Consider the following 27243-nt stretch of genomic DNA (forward strand, 5'->3'; position numbering starts at 1 on the left):
AGACTTCTTTCACCTGTAAACTCAAAAAACAGCAAATCAATAACAAACTGTAACCATGACAATTCACTGGAATCATTCTATAGCCAACACACTCAGAAGATGAAGCTGTTTAAAAACTCATTAAATATCCCTGAAACAATGCTCTGCATTACTTATATTTTACATAGATATACATACAGTGCTGATTTCATAAGTCTGAACAAACAGGATTTCCACCAGATAAACATTTACATATTTATAACTCACCAGTTCCTGATCTAAGGCACTAGGTACAGATTTGCTTCTTACGCTCAGAGTATCCTCATTTCCTTCAGAGAAAGATTCACTCAGATCTATCTCAGATCGGCTACGATCTGGAAAATAAAAACAATTTAGAAGTTTACTATAATTTGTGCAAAAATATTCCGTTTCATCTTCCACCCTTTAATAAGTGTTGTGTCAAACTCAATTGTTTTTTAAGAAAAAAAATCAAAACAATATTTTAGGTATTTGTCACAAACTCTATGACAACTGAACATCAATATGATAAATGGAAAAATAGGATTTCTGATGCGGTCAGCCTTTGGCCAATACTTTTTCCCCTGCACTATTTATTTGCTGTAATTGTCTCCTGTGGATATACCATAGATGAAGCTTTTGACTTCCTCTGGCAGGCCTGTCAGCCTGGAATATTACAAAACTTGCAGTCCCAAGTGTTCACAGTGATTATCGCATCTCCCACCACCACCAAACTCCTCAGCGTCTGCTTCAGAATTAAGCAACTAGGGATACAGGTGGACATAGAAAGTACTTCTGCCATTACTGGTGTTCCATGTGCAGAAAGGAGGAGGAAGCGAACAAGTCTCGAGACCTGCACAAGTTTCTTTCAGGCCTACAGATCTCTCATCCACTCTATAGGCACAAGACGTTAGACGTCTTGGAGAAAGATTTTCTTAGTCCTCCTCATATAAAACTTTTCTGCGACTGTTCAATATATTGAGAAAGAAAGAGAGGGAGGAGAATACTTTTAGATCTGCAGGTAGGAATCTGGAAAGTTTTTAACTGTTCATCTTCTACCTGGGTATAGCTGATGTGACAGGAAAGGTCACTCTCCTGAGCTTAATGTTCTTTGAGATCCTCCAACAAGGAAACAATGAAGAGTCTGAGGCTCGTTCCCAGGTTGCCTGAAATTTGCTTGGGATCCATCTGCTTTGGTAACATGAGGCCAGTTCTTTCCTACTAGGAAAACCTTTATTTTATAAGGTAGCAGAACAGGAGAATTTTCACTTCATAAAGAAGTAGCAGTTTGTAACACCTCTGCCTGGAGTTGCACTGTACAATATTCTCCAAGAAACCCTGATGCTTTCAAGTTGAAAAAAATCTAAGGTGAAGAATGTTATCTCCTTTGATTAGCTCTGTGGGATATGCCACTAGGTTTCTGCTTTGGGCTAAATGAAGCTGAAATAAAGTGAGCCTTGTTGTGTTTCAGAGAGAAACCTGTAAATCTGAACCCACTCTGTTAGCCCTGTACGAAGCTGGCCGAGTGCCTGGGAGAAGCAGAAGAGTGCAGGGCGCTCCCGCCTCCTATTTCAGACAGGAAGAGGAGGATCTCCACCCACCGTTGCAAAGCGGCTCCAACAGCACCTTCCAGTGCAAGCCTCATTTACCTAACAGCCTCCAACGAAATGGGGTGAATTACAGCTGAATCGACTGGTTCAGTGCATGACGTATAAAAATGAAGTGACATGAAGTCTGTAAGGGACTTGTTCTCCGACAGCTCTTTGTTTCCCAAATATGTTTCTGGGCAAAGTGGGCGTGAAATGTAATGGCAGCAGCACAGTAGTATTTTATACAGATTGCAGATAGGTAGTATTTTATACAGTTGACCACACAGAGAATGATTTAACAATGTGCAATTATGAATGAACTCTTGTAACAATTCTAAGAGCATGTGATTTACCTAATACTAACATTGTGCCAACATTACTGGAGTTAGGATTACCATTTTTTCAAATGTAAAACTTGTGAAGTGGTATAAATTTGGTTAGTACAAGGAAAGAATTTTCAGAACAAATATGAACAAATTTATGAAACTTACACCTGATCTTTCAATGTGCTTTAAAAACAAAAGGAGCAGAGACACAAGAACAGGAATAATCCTCTGATGGTAAAGGCTGACAGAAAGAAGAAAAAGACTTAATACTTGCCTGACGACAAAGATACCCTAGAAACTGCAATGGAAGGTGTTCCAGATGCTTTCCTACAGTGCTTCTTTACTAAATCTTCAGGTACGCTTTCACTTGCTGGAATAATCATGCCATTTTCTAAGCCGGTGTCCTGCTCAATAAGAAAAACGCACATCCCATAAACAGAAAAAGTGAGCTTATTCACTATCAGTCTACAAAAGCGTCATTTCTGTAGCTCCCGGAACTCCAAAGCTCCTTTAGCATCCAGGCTATTACTGAATATATTTAGATTACAATCTAATCTGCTTTGCTTAGTGCAGATCACGCATAAAATTTGCACAAAGATGCGATTCATGCATACATTCTGAGTTCGCAACTGAAGAACTGGAGCAACGCATCAGGAGTGAGAGGAGGGAAGTGAAACTCTCAGATCTATTAAAAGTTCACTTAGCTTGGAAATTAAAAAAAAAAAAAAAGAAAAAACAAAGAAAGAAAAGATAAAACCTATTGTTTTTACACCCGTGTAATGATTTCAGCCAACGTGCTTGATACCATTATGGCTTTTTGCCTTCCTGTAAAGGAATAGCTAACGATGTAACTCGATCTAAATTAAATGGATTGGCCTTTTTCAACCAAATCTAATGCACCTGAAATCAAGTCAGTCTGTGTGCCAACAAGATTATAAATAAAACAACTATTAATTTATTTACAGTTCCTGAAACTGCCCTTCATATATACTAACTTAGTTTTTATTAGGAAAGACAATATATTAGACCAAATATTTGGAAGTTCGAAAAAAATCGATGCGTTCAATAGGGCTCTGATCTCAAATGCTCATCTACTTTTTTCCAAACATTAACGGTAAAAGGCATTACCTCTGACTATAAATTTTGCTTTCCTTTACACTTAAGTCATGGCAACTTAGAATAACTTGCTAGTAGAATCCTGATTTCTTAAGAGGGGTGACTGAAACGGACTCAGGATGGGCGTCTCAGTGCACAGCCAGGAGGAGCTGCTTGACAAACAGGCAGGCTGTCTGGGAACAAAGAGTGTCTGCTTCTGGCTAGATGAGCCACATCCTTCTGCTTATTACAAAACAGCCAAGGCGGCTAGCTCAGACGTGGCCACCTACATCCCAAGAGGCCTAACAGCAGGTAAGAGGAATCCCACCTTTCATTTTGATAAAGCGTCTGGCACACATTTTGCGTTATGCCATAATTTATGCAGAGCCCAGTGTCCAAATCCAGAAAAAACTAAAATCAGTATGGCCTGATCTTCTGCAAGCGCTGAGCTTGCAAAGTTTCCCTTAGAAGTCAGTGGGAGCGTGCTGGACCCTGCATGCTTGAAAGTCACATCCTTAGTTCACAGCATTTACTCAAGGCCCTGAAGTGCCAAAAATGCTTACTCCCATCCCTTGTGCTTCCCAGTTCAGAGTCTGTAACTCATTATGTAATGCTGGACGTTAACAGCAATTTTTAGACAAAAGAAAAATGTCTGCCAAACCAAAAACCGCATGACTGATAGAGCATGACGAATTCTGTTCTAGTAGAGATCTTCACTGGTGCCAGCTGAATTAAGGAAGAAACAAAATCTTCTCTGTCAGGCTTGTCCTTTCTGGGCTACAAATCGATCTAACAGGGCAGATACCAGCCAAGTCATCTTGTTTGGTGTCAGCTGTATTTGGTGTCAGCTCTACATCACTGTACTTACCCTGCTATAATCTGCAGTCATGCTGCGCGTGCTGAGCGCCGGCGACCTCGGGAGGGAAGGTATAGAAACATTGCCTCTGTTCACAGGACCCACGGCCCCTTTCAGATGGCCTGCAGCGGCCTCTGCACCACTGCCGTTCAGCGAAAGAGTGCTCCCTCTGGGACGGAGAGAAGAGTATTAAAGCATTATTGCTTTGAGCAAACCAAGGCAACCCATTTAGCAAACCATTGCAAGAAAACAGCCATGGTAACAGTTTACTCAAATAACATTGCCCTGGGTGAACTGTGTGATCCACTGCAAGGAAACGCTCACCTGGAAAGAAAAACACAGGCAAAGGTGAATTTGAATTACTTTATACATACAAGTAATACAAGTATTTTCAGCACTTCTACCAGAACTGCGAATAGCCCAAATGGGCGGCTCTTGTCCAGGCTGCAGAAGCTATATTCATCCATTTCGCACTGCAGTCGCATCCCAACAGTAGGTGTGACGACTCGTGTAACACTTCCTACCAGGCCGCTCCTTAGTTTAAAGGAAAACTACGGTGACATGACAGTTCTGGCCACTTCTGCAGCCAGTGTTAATGCCAGCACTATCTCCAGAAGGTCTAAAGTCCTTGGCTATCTACTCTCCATCCTCTCCAGAAAAACGACAGCTTGCTCACTGTCCTATTTATATTCCAATAATGACTCTTGACCCAAAGTGGTTGATTCTTTCAACCAGCTTGGAAAGCTAGAAAAGCTGGACGAGTCTTTTTGCCAGGTTTCATGTTAGTAAAAGTGACAAAAAAGCATCTGTGATCAGCATACCAGAACCCAATTGCTGTCTAATACCACAACAGGCAGAAATTTTTCCATGGGACATTTTCTATTAGAAAATACTGATTAGTCCATGCAAACACTGAAGGTTAAATAGGGTAAGCTGTTGCACTTTTCTGACCTTTTGAAACAATGAAAATTATTTTAAAATGTATTTCAACACATTTCCAATTAAAGTTTTATTGTCATTTGAAATTTGATTTGCAGTAAAAATACAAGTTCTTGGCTGATCTATTCTTCTTTCTCCACAAACATCAAACCTTTTCATTTTTCTTCACAATTCAGAAAAATCTCAGAAAGTCTTGCAGGACAGTAACAGTTCTGCATACATTCCTACTTACTACTTTAAAAAAAAATACTGGTAAATAGGAATGAATACAGGAATTGCACCCTTTTCCATATGGAAAATACAATGTCAGAGGACAACAGTAGTGCAAATTTGCTGGAGAAAATTTTTGGAACAGTATATTTTCAGTCAAAAGAGGCTTGCTTAATAAATATTTCAGACTTGCAGGCATCTTCATTGTGCTGGACAACAGCTGAATTTCACCTTCACTTGGTTTAGGCTGTCATACCACGTTTAGAGTAACTGCAGTAAAAATATTCTCTACCACAATGGAAATTTTTATTAGAACTACTGTTGAACTGAGGAAAAAATACTCTGGAACACAACAGCTCCTGTCTCACCGCTACATTAAGCGGTGAGCACAGGCTCTGAATCCACATTGGTGGAGTTATTGAAAGCGAGGAATACAGAGGAAAACCCCAAACACCAGGACTGTCTACAAATGTTGTGCAACCATGTTTTTGTCTTTAGTGAGCATATGGTAACCTTTTTAACAATTACTATCCAATTTCGTATATTGACAACAGTAGATAATGCATAATAAACATGCTCTTATGTATGTGCACTTCACATACATGCACTGCTACTTTTTAATTTGATGAGCTAGTGATCAACAAATCCTACTGAACGTGCTTTGGTTGAATTTTAGTCCTATCTGTTTACATAAAGATGCGTCTTCGGTGCTGCAAAGTCAGAAAAGTCAAGGTTACTGGCTGTCATCTGTATTTTATCAAAGCTGCTGGACTTAGATGCACACACCTTAATTTCCAAACTGGCTGATGTATGGAAAGTAGCCAAAATGTTGAAAACCTGAGTTTTACCGCATGTCACACCACTTCTGATGTATTGTTGTGACCTTATGTTACAAAAATTGTTATTTTTTTCCTCACTGTGTAAACATATAAATCAAGAGAAGTGTTCAAAAGTAATAGTGGGCTGGGATAAAAGATCTGAAAACATGTTACAAGGGGTTCTGCAGGAGTCGTCAGTCAGACTGAGCACTTGCACATCAAACCTGCTAAACAGACCTCTCCTGTACTTTGCCCTTATTTCAGTCTGCTGTTAGAGAGAGGTTCAACACATTTTATACACATATTAAGTAGAAAACAAAAGAAAAATGTTGTTATAAGGTGACTATGCCAGGCATTTCCATGTGGTAGACAAGACCTCAGTACAATGGGATGGTGTGCCTGAGTAGATGAGCCTGAAATTCCTATACTATTTCTCCTAGAAGTATCCAGATGCAGCCTCCCAGTTCATTCAGCTGCAAACTCAGTAAACATTTTTGCTGGAGTAGAAATAAACCAGTTGAAGAGATGAACTCATGGCCTGGGACTCCCTGTTCCCAGCTCAGTACATCTTCTCTTAAACAGAAATGTTTAGAAAGAATAAAAATTCTCTCTGTTTCCCTGCTGGTAGGTGAAATACTACCAATTTTGGCAATGCAGCTAAAAAGATGAGAGCAATTACAAAAATTAGAAATATGCAGGAAAATATAGGACAGCTACAGTGTCACAAGATGTTGTTATATTCTTTTAATTTGAAACTCAAAACAGTTATGGAGGGTAGCCTGGGAAGCTTTGCTGTTATTTTTAATAATTACTACTCAGTTCCATAAATTAGCAATAGATGAACTAAAGCAAGCATCCTCAGATATCGAATTAAGTATTTAACCATGCGTGTACAAGACAGGAATTTTCATCCCTCTACTAAGAAATATAAGCTGCTTCTCAATCCTTCCACAAACTAATATTTAGAAAGTGCCATATCTTCCATAGACAGTAAAATCATTCAGCCCCCCTACCAAAAGCATCTCCTGGCAACACAGCTGGGTTACTATGTACTTTGACACAGGACACTGATTTGGCCAGGTGAGGATCAGATGATAGATAGAAAAGGAAGTTGCGATAATGAGTCAATACCCCTAATTTAATAAATCCCGCACCCTGGCTCTGGGCAAAAGCTGGAAGTTGATGCTTTATGTGAAAGTCAAGCAAGGCAATCAAACATAAAGGCTATTTTTATAGACTGCTTCACTCTATTTATCCTTCTAAGTCTGTACACAGAGCTTATCAGGCGCCAAATTCTACCACCCCAAACAAAATTATTTTGCTTCATTTATGGTTAACTGCACGGTAACTTCCTTGTAGTCTGGCACATCAAAACAGCTGCACAGGTCTCTCACAAGAATCCCTTTGTCCTTATTCTAGTAAACTCTTAGAGAAAGTTACTTAATATTGCATAACCTTAGTGTTAAGCAGCACAGACACCAGATTCCTGAGTTTTTGTCTCTTAGATCCTTCACTCATCTCTAGTCTATTCAATGAAAAGCAAAACAAATCCAGAAAAACAGCAAAATTACTACTTCTGGTCTCATGAAAGTCAGGTATGAATCTGGTTAGATACAGAAGGCCTAATTAGCTTCATGAAAAAAAACTTGGTGAACTGTGTATGGATTAAAGAAGAAAACTAGCTTTAAAGCTGATTTGGCTAGTAAGTGCTGCAGCATCCAGTGAAAAAAATCAACCTATCAGCTTTCAAGAAGATTATCACCATCAACTTTAGGCATGTTGCAGAACATCCAGCAAGTGGGGTTTTGAATTTTAGGTAACAAAGGGAAGCAAGTTCTTGCTTAAACAAGAAGGCTCATCTGTGGGTGAATCAAACTTCACGATGATCCTTTTACCTGATGTCCTGGGTTCCTGTATACCTATTTGGAGTCTCCCAGGAACACTGTTTTAGAGCTAGAAATTTCTGTTGGATCTTACAGCAAATTATTATTGTTTTTCAATCCAGATTGTAAAATTTCTAGGTGTGCGCACCTGAGCAAAGAATGTGGGTCTATATCCAGCATAGACTATCCAACTCAACAAGAAAAAAGTGAGCTATCTTTTGGCTTCATTTTGGAGGTGGGACATGAGAAGAATGTTGTGTCTGGCATTTTATAATGCTATCAGAGGCAGTAACAGAGATCTCTTAAGCCCAGAAGAATGATAAATGGAATTCTATTAGAAATAACTGGGACAATAATCATGGAAAGAAAAGGGCAAACAGAGCCTTTGAAGAAGAAAATATAAATTATAATCAATTAACGTGTCATTACCAAAGAAAACCTTTGGAACAAAGGGCCTCAGTTCTGTAACATGAACACAGCTCATCGATTGAAAGCCAGAAAACAAAAAACAACGTACTGACAGCAATCACCAGCCGAACACAAGGAGAGAAAAGGAAGATGGATGGAGGTAATTTTTAGGTTTGGGGTTTTTTTGTTTGTTTGTTTTTTTTAAACATAAGCTCAATAGTTACGGTAGTATTAACGCTGAGCATTCAAAGACACAATGCAATACAGAGAACTGGCACACACCCCTACGTCAGTCCTGGCATTAGCTCTACAGATTTCTGGTGCTCACCTCTCAGAGCAAGGCGTTGACTTGCCGCTGCGCAGACTTTGGGTTTCAGCTTCTGAGCCTGTGTTCCTTTCACCTTTTGCATTTACAATTTCTCCTTTGGCAACCGCCCTAATTACCTTCCTGATGAAAACAGGGATAAAAAGATTTTAAAAGTTGTAAGGTTTTTCCCAGGAAACAGCAGCCTGACTGAAATACTGTGATGTGCGCATTCTATTAATTTCATCTGTCTGACCTATGGACAACTCTGGATGTAAGGGTCAATAGAGCACCAAATCTGGTTATCAAATTGATTCCTATGAACAAAAAAAAGCATCATATTTGCTATAAACTGCTTTTTTAAGACATAAAACATTAAAACATCCCCCCTACTCAACATGGCCACTTCAAGCTTTGAACCAGAAGTGCCTTTTGTGAAAATTCCTCTCTCTTATTTTTTTACAGTTTATACACAGCAAATTTTTTTTACTAAGTATGTGTATTTTTCTCTAGCAATTTACACTATATGTGTTTTCTCTTAAAGATTTCTTTGCAATTTCTACAATTATATGTATCAATGCCCCGAACATGCTATTTTCCAAAAACATAACATCACCCCCCTACCCTGCAACATGTGGCCTAATAAGACAGAAATGAAAGAAATGAAATAAAGTTTTGAAAAGTAATAGTATTCTTCATAGTCTTACAAACAACAATAGACTGTTAAGTTATCCCATGACACTAAATGTCAGTAGGAGTTGGCCCCAAAATGGCTTTGCTAAAACAAATCCACTCGTGAGATATATGACTGTGGAACCTGAGGGAGGAAGAAGGAGCAAGGAAGGAAGAGGAGGAATAACGAACTATTTCTAAGAGAGGCCACAAAATATACTAGGAAAAGCAAGCCTAATTCTTGTAGGATTAAATTTCCTTCATGGGGATGTTGCCACCAAAAAATATTTCAGGCCACAAACTGAAAAAGGCCAAACGCCACTAAAATAAACAACAGACAATTATAAAAAATAATTGTTTCTTGTAGGGGAATATGACTAAGAGATTTGCACAAAGGATTTCAATGAAAAGAGGATTAGAGAATTAAACTTTAATGCACTCTTACTATAGCTACCAATTAGCATGATTTAGAGCAACATCTAGGTCCTATTATAGTAGATTCCCTAAGCTGGTTCTTTCTTCACCTTAATTTCAGAAGCCAGAGGTGTTCTGATGCTCTAAATCTGTTAATTTCTGGAGTCACTGGAACAAGTAATTCCATACTCAGCTCTCCTCAGAAGTAAAAAAAGCTGTAGAAAGCTATCTACCTATCCTGTATTTAGGATCCATAATAAAATGTGTTCCTTCTTCCAACAGAAACAAAGTTTTCCAACTACCAGCCCATGGAGCTCCAGCCATGATATGAACGTTCATCTGATTTTAATTCCCATTCACCCAATAGCCTCAAGTTACGTCCAGACACCACTTGTGCAACCATATATTCAATGCATCTGTCCACGTCCCCCGAAAGCGCACACACACCCCCCCTCCTCTAAGGGCATAGCCAAACTGGGGTTATACATGTCACTGAGACTGCAAGATGACCAGCAACGTATCTGTTTGTTCACTGTCAGATGCACAAAAAAGGGGCACTGCTTGACTGTTAGACAGCATTTGCACAGCTGGAAGCTAAAGAAAAACTTGACTTGTGAGCAGAACCGAGCAGTATAGACAAAAAACAGGCCCTCCAAATACTATTTTTCGCATTTGCTTCTCCAGCAAACCTGCCTTTAGGGACACTCTGTTACTTCCAAGTATAAACAAGAAAAATCCAGGAGTAAAATTGCCTTTTTTCTGCTACCTTTATAGCTGAAGAGTAATTACTGCTGCATTTCCTAGGAAACAGCAGTCTAATTATAGTAAGTACGCTTTTAAACGAAGGCTGTTTCTAACCCTGGGAAGTTTGAGGCTGATGTGGAACGCTGGAGAAACTCAAGAGAAAATCCATCTCACCATATACAGCTGTTATGTGATTTATCAGTTTCCAAAAGAAAAAGCTTTACCCTATCTTTCTAGGCCCGCTGAAGACTGATTTATGCCCATTTGTGGAGGAGACTGATACATCCGGCCTTTTTTCTTCATTCTCTTGGGGTTGATCTTTAAATATTCTTCCTTCATCCTTACTGGAAACTGTATCTTCAGTGGAGGGGGGGAAAAAAAAAGTGAATGTTTGCACAAAATGCAGCACATGTCAAACAACCTGCAAAAATAGATACTCCGTTTTTCAATATTAAATAAAACCATATGATAAAATATAATGAAAAAAAACTTGGAGGGTTCTTTGGCTTTTCCTTTTGATAAAAGAAAATAAAACTTTAAGTAGCTTGAAATGTTTCTCATTATCAACTCGCCTTGAACTACGCTTCTGAATTTATCACTGACAACATTTAATAACCAAAGGACCTGAAATACAATTTTGCAGTGTACGGTATTTTCTGTGTTAAATGAAAGAATGTTTTCCTAATTAAAATGTTTGTTCAACTAGGAGCAGGGTGTGGGAAAAATGGCTTAAATATATTTTTAATATATCTATCAAATAACAAAGTAACAAATCACAAAATACCCAATTTGACAGGCTGCATAATATCAAAAGCCAAAGAACATTAGATACTTGCCAGTCTGACAGCTTCTGAAGTACAGTGATATTGGCAAGATCAGCATTTTGCCAAGCATTATATTTGCCCCAGGCATTTTTCCAATGGCAGTAAACCAGTCCCTCTCCCTACAAACTGCCCTTACCCATCACCTTCCTACTGGAAGTGATAAATGCTACATCTGAAAACAGACTACCTAAATAACAGCTTCTGTGTGCAGAGTGAAGTAGGTAAGCGAAGACAGAAGCATCAGCATTCAGGAAAAACTCCTGTTTCTTAAACCAGTGGTCCTGTGGTACCATGCAAGGTACGACAGCAGCTCACAGACATGGTACACTTGCTGTGCTTGGTCAAGACGGCCAGGCTGTTTACTGTACCTAAAAGTACAGATGAATTTATTGGAGATATCTGGGCAAAAAGAAAGTCAAGTGAGAACTGAGAAGTATCAAGTAGTCTGGATGTAGCCCATGCTCCAGCACACAGCACCGGAGTTAACATTCATCTTTCTTATTCAGAGTTGAAAAAGAAGAATGGAATACTTTTTACACACCACCATCACAAATAAGAGAGCCAAAGTAAAAAAATGGCCAGGTTTAGATCTCTGCATACAGCCAAACCTCCGGGCAGGAACTGAGAATGAACTTTTACAGCCTCTGCTCCTGGCTTTGCAGCTGAACAATATTGTCCACCTGTTTGGACAGCAAGATTTCAAGCAGCTCGCTCTCTCCACAGAGATACTCCTTCACTCATCTATCCCTTACCTTTCCTATACATTAATCATTCACAGATCACTGCATAGTAATACCCAAATACGAAATTAAGATTAAAATACTGATTATACTTACACCTTCAACAGTGAAGAATAAAATACAATACAAGTCAAACACTCTGGAAACAAGGTTTGAATGTATTAAGCACCAGCAAATCTTGTGGTACCTACCTGGGAATTTGTGTAGGATAGACTGTCTGACAACATCGGTTCCAAGATTTGATTGTTTGAAGCGCTTTGCTCTCTCTTCAAAAAACCATTCTCCTGTCACTATCCGTAGCTGTCTATATGGGGAAAATGAAAAAAGCCAGAGACACATGCACATTAACAAACTTGGCCAACCAAAGCTACTGCTGAAACCCTTAGCTCATCATTCAACCGTCATGCTCACAAACTCTGGACAACATTTGCACAGTTCAAAATAAAGAGTAAAAAGATTGATCGCAAAGCTTAGGATAGTAGGACATGTAGCAGAAAAATATCATCATCTTGCTTTGTGAATGAAAAGTAGCTTTCAGTACATGGAAATTTACTTGGCAAAAAAGTGTTTCAACCACTTTTACCAGATTTCCGTAGAAAACATGTAACATACTATCTCCCTAGTCCTTTGGCGAGTGAACAACTCAACCTCAGAGTTTTCAGTATCTCCAAAATGACAAGAGATGTAGAAACAACAACAGTGGACGGAGGGAGAAAACCCCCCACCAAAGCTCCTGCCAGCCAAGCCAGCAGTTCACGGACCCAACCTGGTTATATACAGGTTGCTGGAAGCCTGTATCTATATTTCATCTCTAAGTTTCATATGCTGCCACTATATGTAGTTTCTTCACATGACAGTGCTGTTTTGAATTAGCTATGTGTCAGAGGTTCAGAGCAATGAACTTTTCTCTTTGCTACTGTTCTGGATAATGCTGCTTTTTCAGGTTTCAAATTCTCTTACCTATATTAGCAACAAAAAAATCCTGTACTGGCATTGCTGTTTTCCACAGGTATATTTTTATGCCGATTGTTAGTCTTTTCCTGAATTAATTTCACTATGGTAAAGCATCACCTTTTCTACTGCCTCACTACATACAGTTGATGGCAAAAAGCTACTAATCATGAATACTCAAATAAAATGCAAATAAACAAACTAAAAAAAAACCCAAACCAACATTAAAAACTGATTTAGCTCCAGACATGTTCCTGCTTACTTTATGCTCAATAAGAAAACTTATTTTCAAACCTATACCAGAAAAGAAATCATCTAGTCTCTTGGGCATGAAAATTACTACAGATGGATTTAGAGCACTGATCAATATCTTCACTATTAAATTACTTTTGAGTCATGCCTGAATGGAGAGTCTTACTTGGGAAAAATACTAAAAATTACAGAATAGGATCCTGCCATTGGTAAAAAGACCCTAACATCATCAGTTCTTCCTAACCTATTAATGAATCATGCACCTTTGCACGAGTCCTTAAAAAAAATAAAAAAAATAAAAATCCAAAACGTGCCCACAAGCATAGAAATAGATTATTGCCTTATCTTGTTGTTGCAGACTCCTAGTGACAAAACCCCCTATAATTCATTATCACAATCAGTCAGTCATTACGCGAGGCATTAAATAAAATCTCTACGTTTCCACTCAGAATTTTTAAATTACTTTTGTTAGACACAAACACTGGAAAGGATTCATTGCATTAGAAACTATGCACGGTCTGGCTAGTATGAAAAAAGTTTTTCTCTGCATGTGTATTTTCACAATTCATTTACAGGACGCACTTCTCTGTGCAGTTATTTTTATACCAAGGTTTACAGCAAGTTTAATGCTTTATATCAAACCATAAACCTCTCAGACCTTTGACTACACCACCATATTCCACTGCAATATAAATGACATATTACATTGCAGTATGAACTACATGGTTCATTCATTTTTTTTCCTCAGCTACTCCCGGGTTTGACCATAAAACTCCCAAGTACCGTTTTGCCCTTGGATAGAGATTTTATTCATCCCTAATATCTTACCAGCAATCCTTAACTTGATCAAGGTCAGGCAGGGCGCTCCCCACCCCCTTATCCAGACAAGCGCCTTCACCTTTCTCCAAGCTCAGGACAATCTGAAGGAGAAGGTGTGACCTATGCCCAGGGTTTCAAGCAGTGTGGGAGGCTGCCCCACACAAAGCTACAGGCTTTTACAAGCAAAAACTTGTAATTATTTCCACACCCAACCTTGAACTGTGCCACCAGCCTGGGCTGCTGTGGGTCATGGAGGGGCAGCCCCTCTGCCACAGGGTCCCTGGAAAGCCATCTCCTACATTTTATGGCCAGATGGGAACAGTGATGAGGGAAAGAAAACCTCTCTGGTGCCTCCTGCGTCACAAGCACGCAGGGGACCTCAGCCTGGGCGGAATGGTGGCTGAGACCGGTGTGTCTGCTTGTTTTACCATATATTAGTCTTAAAATCTAATGTGAAGATTCAACCTTGCAGCAGCAGGACCAAGGGCTCAAGAAGGGTCATGGGGGCTAGAGAGATCGAAGGAGCTGCAGCCAAGGGAAGGACAGTTGGGGAGGCTGTGGGAGGAGGCCAGGAAGGGAGAGGATGGAGGGCTGCTGGGCTGTCCAAGGAAGGATCAGCAGAGGTGCTGTTGGTGGAGAGAGGAGGCCCTCCCCCAGCATCCATCCCTGGGAGAGGACCTTCCTCTCCTCCTCCACTCCACTCCACTGTGGTTCAGGTCACCCGCACCCTTAGAGCTCACCATCAGTCTCCCTCTCTGTCCCCACTCATCCCCTGCCATCCCAACAACCTCTCCTACTCCTCACTCTAGGAGCGAAGCAGCCTTGCAAGAGTGGAAGGGCTGGCACCAGGCCGGGGAGTGAGGCAGGAGTACTGTGGAGAAGGACGTTCTCTTCCTCTTGCCATCCACTTGTAATAGTTACTACTGACCCCATACTCATCTTCCTCGACAGTACGTAAAGCTGTTCAGGGAAGAGATAGATTAATCTATTTGTGCAACAACAGTTGATCCCTGTATCTTCTGGCAAAGGATAAATAAGCAATCTACTTCTCTTAGTAATCTCTCTCTGCAGGGTGTAACCTGCCACCATTAAATAGCCCCTAATTACACAGCTGGTCCCCTCTTGCTTAGCCAAGGAATTTCGAGGCCATTGCTGCATGCTCTGGCAAACACAAACTGGACCCCCAAGGAAAGAGGAGGGTGTTAACGATCCCTTTTGCAGGCCTGAGCGGGCAAGGGGGTGTGACAGCTGCTACGGAGCTGAACCGTGTGCTGGTTCAGCTAACGACGGTAAACTGAATTGCCCATCTTCCTCATCTGGCTGATCTTACTAAGCAGTAGTAAGATCCACATTTTAAATTGAGGTGTCAACTCCTTGGCAGGGCTACTTTGACACCCACACCCATTCTGCTTTGACGTCACCACGAGAACCAGGTCTGAGGTAAAACACAGACAACCCCCTCAACTGAGGCACTAAACACAGCAAATAAAGGGAGCGTTGCCTTGTTTTAGTCAAGTGCTTCACCTCTCTAGTCAGTCCTGTTATCCACAGCAAAGGGGAAAAAACAGCCATCAATAGCCAGCCATTGTGAGCATCGCATGGAACAAGTCTAGAGGCCTCAACCTTCCCTTCAGACCTTTGTCGTTACTATCATCAGTGCTACTCAGTCTTGGGATCCTGACTTCAGCTGGCAGTTCCCTTCTGTGAAAATGTCCTTACCCAACAGATCACCTCTACAAAAATATCACATTCTAATGAAATAAAGGGAAAAAAAACTAAGCTTTGCAGCTTTGAATTTCTAGTGCAGTAATATTGAATGTATTTTTCACGTATACTGAACAATTCACAGAAAGACTAGTGTACATGTTATCTTAATCATTCATACATGTCAGGAGTACCTATTAAAACAATTTTTGTTCTACACATAAATAGAAATGAATTCAGATTAAACGATTCCCTAAGTCTCTGAATTGAAGTTTACATTTCATAACTGCATTTGACATTCTGAATCAAAAATTGAAGAGCAAGACCTAAACAGTCTTATAATAATGTTATTTTCATGCCTTATAATTATGACAAAGGGAGACTATCTTTCCTACTGAGATAGCACCTTTCTTGTATTTCTGATACATGACTTAAATGAACCCTTTCCACATAGATAATTGTTTCAGTGGGAAAAGAAAAGAGGGCGTTTAAGCAACAGTACATCAAATCAATGCTTGCATGTTTGTTTTTTGTTGTTTTCTAAAATGGGTCCAAGGTCCATACTGACTGTAAATCATGGTATGTGCATGCCATTTCTTTACTTTCCTTTCTCAGTTAGTATGTAGCATACAAAGTAAAAAATATGTATGTGTTCTGCCAAAACAGTGTTTAGACTGGCCTTCCAAGGTGTACAACAGATGCTGAAGTCAGTAGCTTTAGAAAGAAAGAAAACAGTGTTATAAATTGTAATAGCAGCAATTTTTGCACGATTGCTTTTTCCTATACTCAAAATGGCTAGGAAAAAATTAAAGAAAATCACGTTCAAGTAGGCAGTACCAAATACTTTAGGTATCAGCTAAAGTTCTTATACATTAATTGCTGATCCACCTACTCACATCATCATGTGAGAGGGAGTACATTATGGTTCCATGCTTCTTCTCCCCCTATGATCTCCTACTAAACAGATACACTTCACTAACGCACTGCTCAGTTTAAAAATGGAACATAACCTGTGACCTATCCCTGCCAAAAACTCAGCTTGTTATTTTCCACTCATTTTTGCAAGACACTTCATGGTTAAATGTCCAATTATAAAAATTCCATTTAAGATGGAAAGTCCCAATTGTCACTTTTAATCATTTCTTTTGGAAAAAAAAAAAACGTGTTGGTAAAACAGTTTCACTATCCATTTGATCATCCAGCTTAACCCACATACATAATAGAGGAGAGAAATTTAGTCTGGCTTCCTTTTCCTCTCTTGTTCCTCAAGTATTTTACTTCCTCATGGGGAGTAAAATTTGGAAAAAAAATGGCAAGACCAAAGGCTGGATAAAATGCAGCCTATACATGAACACACCAAAACATACACACTCATCTCTGTATGTATTCAATTCCACAGAGTATTTTCTATAAAATAAATTAATTCCAGAATAATTTTTAATATGCTGTGAGGCTATTAAATAGACATTTTTTGACCCTATTAAAAGAAGGCAAACTTGCTTAGAAGTTACTAAAATGAAAAGAAATTATAAGAAATCTGAGAAGCATTTGCATACTAAAACATTTGAAATGCCTCTATTTTTAGACTTCTAATGGGAATAGATGTTACTAAGATACTGATAAATTTTCATGACACTTTAAGACAACATAATTATTTCAAATTTCCCATTGCTGCTCTGTTCTGCTATAACAACTTGGACCACCTAGGCATTTTATCTCACTGAAGAACTCAATCAAAATAAAAGGCATTGTTCGCAGATATCTAGACACATTCTTAATGAGAAATACAGAGAGCATCAAGATTTAAAATCAGTTTGTCAGCAGACTGAAGAACTTGATTTCCCTCAACCTATTGATCATTTTAGATGCCAAATCTAAAACACAAACTCACCATATTTTAAGAAGATGCAGGGAAAAAAGTGACCTTAATGAAAGTTTCTCTTTCAGCACCTAGGTTTGAAAGCTCCTGATGACCTCAGTTCTTTGTGTGCAGGGAATGGACCCAAAAGCTTCCTCTTTCATCAAGGGAGTAGCTACATACAGGCTCGATTTACCTCATTAAATACTACAACGTGACTATCAAACACACAATCACATAAATAAAGACTGTCTTGTTCTCTGCCCTCAGTAACTGCAGAACTAAGAATCTGGAAGAAGACTTAGCTCTAACCCTTCTTGACCTTTAAATGCTTTATCTCGTAACTTTATATTCTAGCTGGCAGTAACTCCCATGGGGGGAAAAAAACAGTAATTTTCTCTTTATTGACATTCAAGGGGAATATCCTTTTCCAGTAACTGTTAACTGTAAGACAATTTATGTATAAATCTCAGTTATGCTTAAAAATACTGATGAACATCTCTCACTATTCACATTCAAATGTCTTTCCTCAAATTCACTAAATCTCTTTTTGAAAGTGTTTTAGAATGTAATTAATGTGTTGTAATGTGCTTGCCCATCACCATAAGCTGGTTTTCACAAAAGTCTGACTTCACAGAAATGGCAGATGAAATGCTTTAAAGATTGTTTTGGAGGAGGGAAGCAAGATTCACTTGTTGCCAGATGAAGATGTTCTGGTTGACAGGTGAACATTTATATTGTTTTATTAAACAAACTAGCATCACACCCCTACAGCTACCATCATGCTACTATGTAATTTTTTTTAACTTGTTCGAAAATAATACTGTGTTTTACCATATCCTTAAAAAAGGAGCATCTTGAAATTACCTGATCCTCAAGTCAAAGTCAGCATACTTGCAGTTTCCCACCATCTTTTTTTTTTAATTTTTTTGGTAGCTGGACATAAACACACCATAAATGTTAAAGCAACGATAACATTTTATCCCAGGCTATGTGACAGAATGTCCTTTTGCCATACTACAGGTATCCCAAACTCCTGTGCTATGAGTGGATAGGCAGGACTGACGGTGCTCAGAAGGAAGGAAAGGTCAAAATGTATTAAATGAAGCAACGGGCAGAAGCTGGCTGATATTACCTACATTTTCTTTTATTGCCACAAGACGTTCTTTGTTTCAGCAACCATTTTGGATTATCTGTGTAATTCAAGGGATTTCTGCAGTAATTTCTGTAGTACTTGTCAACCTGTCTGAATGAACGCACTCAACGCCCAGTATCAGACCTCCTTCACTGACACCAGATGTAATGCAGCAGGCTTCCCAACAGTTCTGAAAAACTTGCTTCTGAACATATTCCTGCAGGTATAACTGATGACTATATAACAAGACTTGTACGGGTTACTACTATCGCCATCACCTTAAGCAGCACTTAACAGACGTTCTTGAGGACAATTTTGGCAGAACAGCCAAGAACTAGTATAGCACCAAAACTGGAAAGAGTTCACGAAGGCCACAAATCCTTCTCCCTGCCTTTTAAAGGTCTCACAATATGTATGACAACATATATATACATTCTAACAACAATATAACCTGGCTCTGCTAATGGAACAGCACAGCAGGTGCTAGAGTCTATACAGGTATTGACATTAACCTAGTCTCATTCATCAAGGTTGCTAAAAGGACAGGGGCAAACAAAAAAGTTTCCTAACACTTTCTGCAAAGCCACTAGCATGGTGAAACAATCCAATTTGACAGACACAAACACTGTGTGCAGATCAATGCTACAGAGCTAAAAGTTTTTTCCCCTCCTCCTGCCTTTTGTTTGCTACTCATACAGCATAACTGTCTCTTAACACTGGATTCCCATTTTCTTTTCCTTGCCATCTGCCTTTTAATTTTGCCAAAGGCCCTATTTGCATTAATTTAACCAGCTCCTCCTTCAAATGTAATTAAAAATCCTAAAAATTGTAATTTCCCCTGCATTTCTCACTTAAGTGAGACAGAGGAAAGCCGAACTGAAAGAATTTAAATTACGCACAATGATTTAACTGAAATACCTATCTCAAACTTTTATCTCCATACTGCCCACACAGAAGATAATCTCTCTGTGTACTTCTAGCAGTGTAAAAGGCATTTTACAGATCATTAACTGTCACTATAGTCTTGCAAAAACACTGCATATGAACAAAAAGAAAGGACAGAGAGAGATTTCAATTTAATAAAAGATACCCAACGCGAACAAAACTTTAGCGCTTGCAAAGTTTAGCACTTTGCAAATAAATTACACCACAGTTTGTAATAACTTAGAGGCAGGCTTCAACCGGAACTCGTTTTCAAGATGACTGCTAGGACCACTGCTTGGTGTACAGAATTGCAGCACAATCACAAGACATAGGGGTGGCGTATGTTTTCAGAAATCACCTCATCCATCTTTCAGCCCCAAAACAAGACCGTCTTTACTGATGTCATCATTCCTGAGAGAGGTTTATCTAACCTGTTTTTCAAACAAGATTCTGCAACCTCTCCAAGTTATATCTGTATTCATATCACCTAACCTAAATCCTTTCACTGCAATTTAAGTATCACATTACTTTTCTTATCCAAAGTGAGTGAGGCCTGTATGCCTCCTCAACGCAGCTGCCCTTTGTAGATTTAGAACTTAGTTATTTTCAGTTTTCTTTTGCCTAGGCCAAACATCTCCGACTCCTTCCATTGCTCTAGATGTACTGTGTGCTAGGCTTGTGAACATTATTTTCTGCTGAACTTTCTCCAGCTGGCCAACATGAAGTGCACTACACAAAACTGGGCAGAGTACTCTACATAAACCAGGACTGCACCATGTATTTTACAGGCCATAATTCTGCTTGTACATCCCTGTGTGTTGCTGGACTTTTCTACAGTGGAAAATACTGTTGACTCAAGTTCAGCTTTTCATTCAGTACAATACCCAGATCCTTTCCTGAGGAACAGCTGCATAAGCTGTTTTTATCCTCATTCTATGTTTCTGCAGCTGCATTTTTGCCCAAATGTAGTACTTCCACATGCCCGTAGGGAGCCACCACTTGCTTTTCCTTCAATCCACTTCTCTAAATTATAAGCATCACTATGAATCCTAATCCTGTCCTTCAGCATGCCTGCAGCACCTCTCAGTTTTATGTCACCTGCAGGTGTAACTGGCAAACTCCTCTGTTGCATCGAAGTCCTTAACTAAAATACTTAACAGTAAAAAGCCAGGAAATATTCTGCTCTATACCACTGGTTTTTTGTTGGCTTTTTGGGTTTTTTTGGACAGTGAAATGTCCATAACTACTCTGAGAGCTGAACTTTATAATTTTCCAGGCAGGTCTGCAATCACACTGACAGAATATATTCCAGGGCACAGCTCCCCTTGTTTATCAGCTTATTAGAATGGCACGGGAGAAAGTATCAAAAGGTTCACTTAAGTCAAGTTAAAAGACATCAGCAGATCCTCCTCTATTCACGAGGTCTGTCACCCTATCAAAGGAGGAGATTAAATTGATTTTGACATTATTTGTTCTTGAGCCAGCTCTTACTCATTGTCCTGTCATCTTCTCTCGGCTTTCAAACAGCACAGCAGCGTTTGTTTCAGTATTTTTAGAGAAAGTAAAGGTAACTTCACAGGGTCAACAAATCCCTTGTTCTTCCTTTCTTCATTTTTAAAGAGTAGTATTATGTTTGCCGTTCTTCACTCTGCCATCTCACCTGCACCCCATCATTTCTGAAAGGCACAGCACTGAGATCGTCTCAGTAACTGGCTGAAGCAAACTACAAGGAGCTCAGCCAGGCCCCTACCAATTTAAAATAATTTCACAAAATCAAGCACTTGAAAATGTTTCATCTTAAGAGGTGAGACACTGTTCTCTGGATGTGCCCCACTGGCTGCAGAGAAGGTTAAGGCAGATGTTAACAGATGTTAACCTTCTAAAGCTGAAGTTAGAAGACGCAAAAGCTAAACTCCATGTCCTGCTGCATTAATTTTTCACTAACTGTCTAGGTAGCCAAAGTCTGACGTAACTAGCAATTTGGTTCACTCTCTGATACAATTTACAAAAAGCCTTATCTTCCTGATCTCATTAGTTTGATGGTCTGTAAAAAAAAAAAAAAGAAAATCCCTCTGAAATTACTCTGATTCTTTCCCCCTTTAACATGATTATTTTATCACATCTTTTTCTTATACCATCCAGTTCTTACATCAGGACACATAACTGAGATTTGTTGCCCAATACATTTCTCCTTTCCTTCATGGTTATCTTACTGAGTCAAGCTACAAAATCCCATATTACCATACCAATCAAATGAATTATTCTTCCAAGTATACACCAAGTAAATGTCTTTGAACATATAACATCTCTTTTTGTTTATTCACTTGATATCCTGCGTTAGAATACTGATTCTCTGCTTTTCAGCACTGTGATCTGCTACCCTCCTCCTCCATTCCCCATGCTCAATATTCCAACTGTGAGAAATGCGATATCCCCTTTTGTTTTACCTCCCACCATAGCACAATTTACTTTAGAACACTCACTAATAGAGACATTATAAATACAGCCCTCTCTCTTCATGCAGAGATGTTCAGTTACTATAAAAGCAAGGATAGAAACATGGATTGAAGTGCTTGGACTCACAATTTTTACATCTCTTTCCTTACAAGTCCACCTACCACATCAGTCAGAACATACAGACCTCACTTGTTCTTAATGCTGTTTTGTTAATTTTGAATTACTTGATTCTTACATTTATGTCTTCATAATGTGAATAGGCTGTCACTGGCTTGTAACTGACTGTCATTTTCAGAGTACTTCCCACCAACAGCTTAGTATCTGTGATGCCTGCAGCTTTCTTTAGAAAGCAAGCTAGTTGAAACTGGCTTGGAACTGGAAAAAAAGATACTGCAAAACAGTGCAGCAAATAAAACTACCAGATAAGCCTCTTTCCTTGTGTACTTGCTGTGGTTAAGTGTCCTTTTGTGCTAAGGGGATGTAAAACAGCAACACCAGCACAAAATTACTTATACAATGGTAATCTCTAAACGTATTTATGAAAGCTGCACAACTTACGCAATCTTGGCACACACCGAGCACTTCCACTGCCCATCAGTTCCCACGACACGACACTTATTGCAAACTCGAAGTTTGCAGGTTTGGCACAGGTCTCCTCTGTCAAAGATTAAGCCCAGGCTTTTCTGACAGCGAACACAGACCCTGCTGTTGTCCTGTTGACAATGACGGTTTCCACCTTTCCTTCTCACTTCCAGAAGCTCATTTTTCAATTTCCTAGAAGTAAGAAAATAAAATCTTTTAATTTGGAGCCACAACTCAATGATCTGTAAGAACTTTTCAACAGATTAAGATTTAGTGCTAAAAACTACAAGACGCAAATAAGTGCAACACAACTGTTTTTTTACATTTGCTGTATTTTTTGACACACATACGACAAAGAAGAATAAATCTATCCTCCACCTCTCAGACATGCAGTCAAGAGGAAAATCCTGTGGTAGATCAGTATAAGTAACTGCAGACAGCTGAGCAGTTCTGGACAATTGGTAAACCATCTTTGCTTGTCCCTCATCAATAATTCAAGTCATGCTGACCCCAGGTTGACAGCAGCTCAAAACTGGGACTATCCTGTGCATCCACAGAAGGAAAAGAAGAACATCTTTCCTGTAATTAGTGTGCATTTAATACTGTGCCAGTGTAGAGTTAGCTAGGAATGCATATGCAATTCTGCACTGGCTATTCAAAGCCTAAAAAAACCCCAAACCAAAACATCTAAGTAGATAGTGGTGTTATGCTGTGATGCCACAATTAAAAAAAAAGGAGAATGTCAGTTTAAATAATGCGACTTGCAGATTACCAGTTCTTCCACTGACTCTGCAGGATAAAAATATTTGCATTTAAGACCTAACTTTGAAGGCTGCAATTTCAATGGTGCATGAGTTGGGTCCTTATTGAGAAAATAACCATAAGCGAGATGTAAATACTGTATTTCCAACAGCAAAAAAAGGAATTTGAAGAGAAAGAGTCAGGAAGGATGACAGGAGAGTCAGTTTTCTATGCCTGTCTTCCAAAACCAGGGACTCAAGCAGGACCCCATCATAACCCAAACCTCTCACTAATAGCTCCTTCTACCTTGATTCCTGACCTCAACTCCAGAGCTTTCCCTCTCACGCCACAGCCTCTAGCTCTTACCCCTCCCACCCCAACCCACAGAACCATCTAGGCTGGAAGGGAATATTGGAGGTCACCTAGTCTAAACTCAAAGCCAAAGCAGGGCCAACCAGACTGGGTTAATCAAGGCTTTGTCCGACTGAATAACAGAGTAACTCCAAGTAAAGAGTCTACAATGTCTCTGGGCACCTGTTCCAGAATCTGACTAACTTTATGTTTCTTTTTTTAAAAACAAACAAACAAAAAGCCTTCCTAATATCTAACCAGAATCTCCCACATTCCAGCTTGTTCCCATGGCCCCCTTCTCCTTTCACTGTGTACCTCTGAAAGGAGTCTGGCTCCATTTTTTCTATACCGTCATACTAAGGACTTGAAGACAGCAATCACATCTCGCCTTTGCCTTCTCTTCTGAAGGCTAAGCAAACCCAGTTCCCTCCACCTCTCCTACATCATGTGTTCCAGCCCTCTAATCATCTTGATGGCCCTCCACTGAACATGCTCCAGTATGTAAATGACCCTCCTGTTCTGGGGAGCCCCAAACTGGAAACTGTATCCCAGATGTGATCTCACAATTGCTGAATAGAGGGGATAATCGCTGGCCTCAACTGCTAATGTAGTCCTGTATGTGGTCAAAATTGTTACATCCTCTCAACACTCCTCAGCTGAAGCTCCATCCACTCAACCCCAGGGCTCCTCTCATCCATCTCAGCCTTTTCCATAAACAACCTACAGGTACCCTGCTCTCTCCAGGCTCTTTCCTGACTTCCCCCCCCCCCCCCACCAAACCTCCTATCTTAAGCTCCTCCATCCTTTCAAACCCTTCCTGCACTCCACTCTACCCCCAGAATACCTCCACCTCAGGGCCCCAGCTCAGCAGCTGCTAAGTTCTTTCAGTTTTACGTGCCTGGGTGTTGCTGTGTCCCCCATTCCCTCACCCTTCCCTATGCTCTCTTTCACGCTCTGCCATCTGCCAAGAGCCTCCAGAGCCCCTCTATCATGAAGCACTGCAGCTCACTGAAATCACAATCTCTTCATACACATATATGCTTTAAAGGGGGATTTAAAACACCTGGCTACCAGCTTCACCTAAAGATCAGTAAAAGGTGTCAGGAAGAAAAACACTTAGGGAAGATAAAACCAATAGAAGATTACAGGTTGCAGCCCAGTGAAGGAGACCAGGAACATTGCTTAGGCCGCCAGGGACAGCTGGTGGCCTGACAGAATTAGGTTATTTGTGGATACACTTCCTTGCTAAAAGGTTGGCTAGCATTTTGCTTCCCACTGGGATCCCATGAACAACAGCTGCTCTGCAGCCACCTGGCCTGTGGATGCTCAACCTCTGACAGTTTTTGAAAAAGGGCATGTCCAATCCCTCCAGGCAGCGACTACAAATCCTGTCAAGCATTTTCCTCTGCTGGCCTCTATCCAAAAGTGATTTCTTCATTCTGCTTTGGACCCTTCTCCCACATTCAACCCAAACAGCCTTTCTCTCATACCATAGCCTTCAAAAGTCTGTCCAGGCTTCACGAGCTTTCTTGGTACTTTGCTAATTGTTCTTGCAGTTTATTGATTACATCTTACATCTACCTACCTCCTGCAGAAATACACGTAGTTACAGGTCCATGTCCATTTTCTTCTTCTGTCAATCAGCCAGTTCCAAATGCAGGTGGGTGACCTGCACTACAGCAACTGCCAACTGCGCTGCAATATTGCCATTGTGCACAGGGAAGGCAGATGATCACCACTTTTACCACCCCCTCCTTGGATCTACCTCCTAAACAAGCCTGCCTTCAAACAGCAAAAGTCAATTTATGTGCTGCTTCTGGACTGAGAACTAAAGGCAAAAAAGAAACCCCTGCTACTAGAACACTCTCGATCACGCCGTTTTAAAAGAGATACCACATCTATCCACTTGAATAACAAATACACCTTTCGGTGCCTGTGAAGACATCTAATTACCACTGAGGTTATGGTCACTTACATTTCACTAAATAGCAAACAACATTCACAAAATGCTTGATGATTTACTGTCTCCCCTTCTCAGCAGTGTGAATTTGTCAGAGACAAGCTACTGTGCTACATGGCCCTTTTACTTTAGTACAGCCACTTTTAGCACCAACTGATCTCAGGGAAATTTGTTAAGATTGGATCGTGCTTTCACACATTGAGAGGTATTGCAGCACTTTCTAGGTTCACACCCAAAGCCCTCCCTGTCACCGCTGAGCGTCCTTCTTCACCAGGAATTCCTAATCTGGCCAATACTTGGTGCTTCTGTCCCTCTCATCTACTTTTTGTCTTCCTGGAGCTGAAGTCATCCACTTGCCTCTGCGCTGGGTCCACCCAAGGAACAGTGCTCAGAGCTGCAATGGGGAACACTGCTGTCAGGAGACTTGCCAACCATGGAAAATGCAGACCCAAGAAAAAGAAGAGGAAGGGCAGATCCAGTTTGCATCTGCCACCTGGATTACCACCTTCAGCTGCACCCAGCAGTTTCTGTTCTACCTTCCCCCTGTGAGCTGACAGCAGACAAGGACACACTGTCCAACCGGAGCCCTGGGACTGCTCCTTGCTTCCACATGGCCTCTTTGGTATCTCAGCCACTCCACTCTCCCTACTCACTTCTCATAGGTCAGCTCAAACAGTTGGTCTAACTTACTGGTACAGAGGTGACAGCTATGGTTGACGTCTAAGTACAATAAGCAAACACTAACAGATTCAGCTTTACTCGGCTTCCCCACACAAAACTTTCTCTGCATCTGTACTGGGTTTACATGGCAAGGTTTTGGCAGTTGGGGGTCTTCGGGGGTGGCCTCTGTGAGATGAAATCAGGGGCTGTGCCTTTGCAGGCAGAGCCGGTTCCAGCTGGCTCCAAAACAGACCCACCACTGGCCAAAGCTGAGCCTATCAGCAATACTGGTGGCACTTCTGTGATTTAAGAAAGGGGGAAAATGCTGCACAGCAGCTATGAGAGAGGAGTGAGGAAAATGTGAAACACCCTGCAGACACCAAGTCAATGAAGAAGGAGGAAGAGGAGCTGCTCCAGCTGCCGGAGCAGAGATTCCCCTACAGTCTGCAGAGAAGATCACTGTGAAGCAGGCTGCCTCCCTGCAGCCCGTGGAGGACCATGCTGGAGCAGATATCCACCCTGCAGCCCATGGAGGACCCCATGCTGGAGCAGGTGAGTATGCCCTGAACGAAGCTGCAGCCCATGGAGAGCTCCTGCTGGAGCAGGCTCCTGGCAAAAACTGCATCCCATGGGGTACCCACACAGGAGCAGTCTGTTCCTGAAGGACTATACCCCCATGGAAGGGACCTATGCTGGAACAGAGGAAAAGTGTGAGGAAGAAGCAGCGGCAGAAAAAAAGTGTTATGAACTGACCGCAACCCTCATTCCTCATCCTCCTACACCACTTGGGGCAGGGGAGGATATAGAAGAGTCCAGAACAAAGGAGTGAAGTTGAGCCTGGGAAGAAAGGGGGCGCGGGCTGAGGTGAAAGTGTTTTCAGTTTTGTCCTTGTTTCTCTGTATCCTACTTTTTTTTTTTAATTGGCAATAAATTAAATTAATTTTCCCCGAGTCAAGTCTATTTTGCCTGTGGTAAGCAATCTCCCTGTCGTTATCTTGAAGCATGAGTTTTTTCCTCTTATTTTCTCCCC

At 40.5% G+C, this 27243-nt stretch overlaps 1 protein-coding gene across 1 annotated transcript in view; it reads right to left on the reverse strand.

Annotated features, from left to right (window-relative positions):
- The window catches only part of SYTL5 (synaptotagmin-like 5), a 61968-nt gene that overhangs the window by 21422 nt on the left and 13303 nt on the right, over window positions 1-27243 (reverse strand). Inside the window, exons 2-8 of the mRNA XM_009318902.1 lie at window positions 22478-22693; window positions 12011-12123; window positions 10480-10612; window positions 8450-8569; window positions 3876-4032; window positions 2187-2316; window positions 247-353 (exon numbers count right to left, since the gene is read on the reverse strand). Coding sequence (XP_009317177.1) covers window positions 247-353; window positions 2187-2316; window positions 3876-4032; window positions 8450-8569; window positions 10480-10612; window positions 12011-12123; window positions 22478-22693 — 976 coding nt within the window. The remainder of the gene's footprint in view (window positions 1-246; window positions 354-2186; window positions 2317-3875; window positions 4033-8449; window positions 8570-10479; window positions 10613-12010; window positions 12124-22477; window positions 22694-27243) is intronic.

This window comes from Pygoscelis adeliae, unplaced genomic scaffold, assembly GCF_000699105.1.
Source record: "Pygoscelis adeliae isolate BGI_AS28 unplaced genomic scaffold, ASM69910v1 Scaffold92, whole genome shotgun sequence".
Taxonomy (NCBI): Eukaryota; Metazoa; Chordata; class Aves; order Sphenisciformes; family Spheniscidae; genus Pygoscelis; species Pygoscelis adeliae.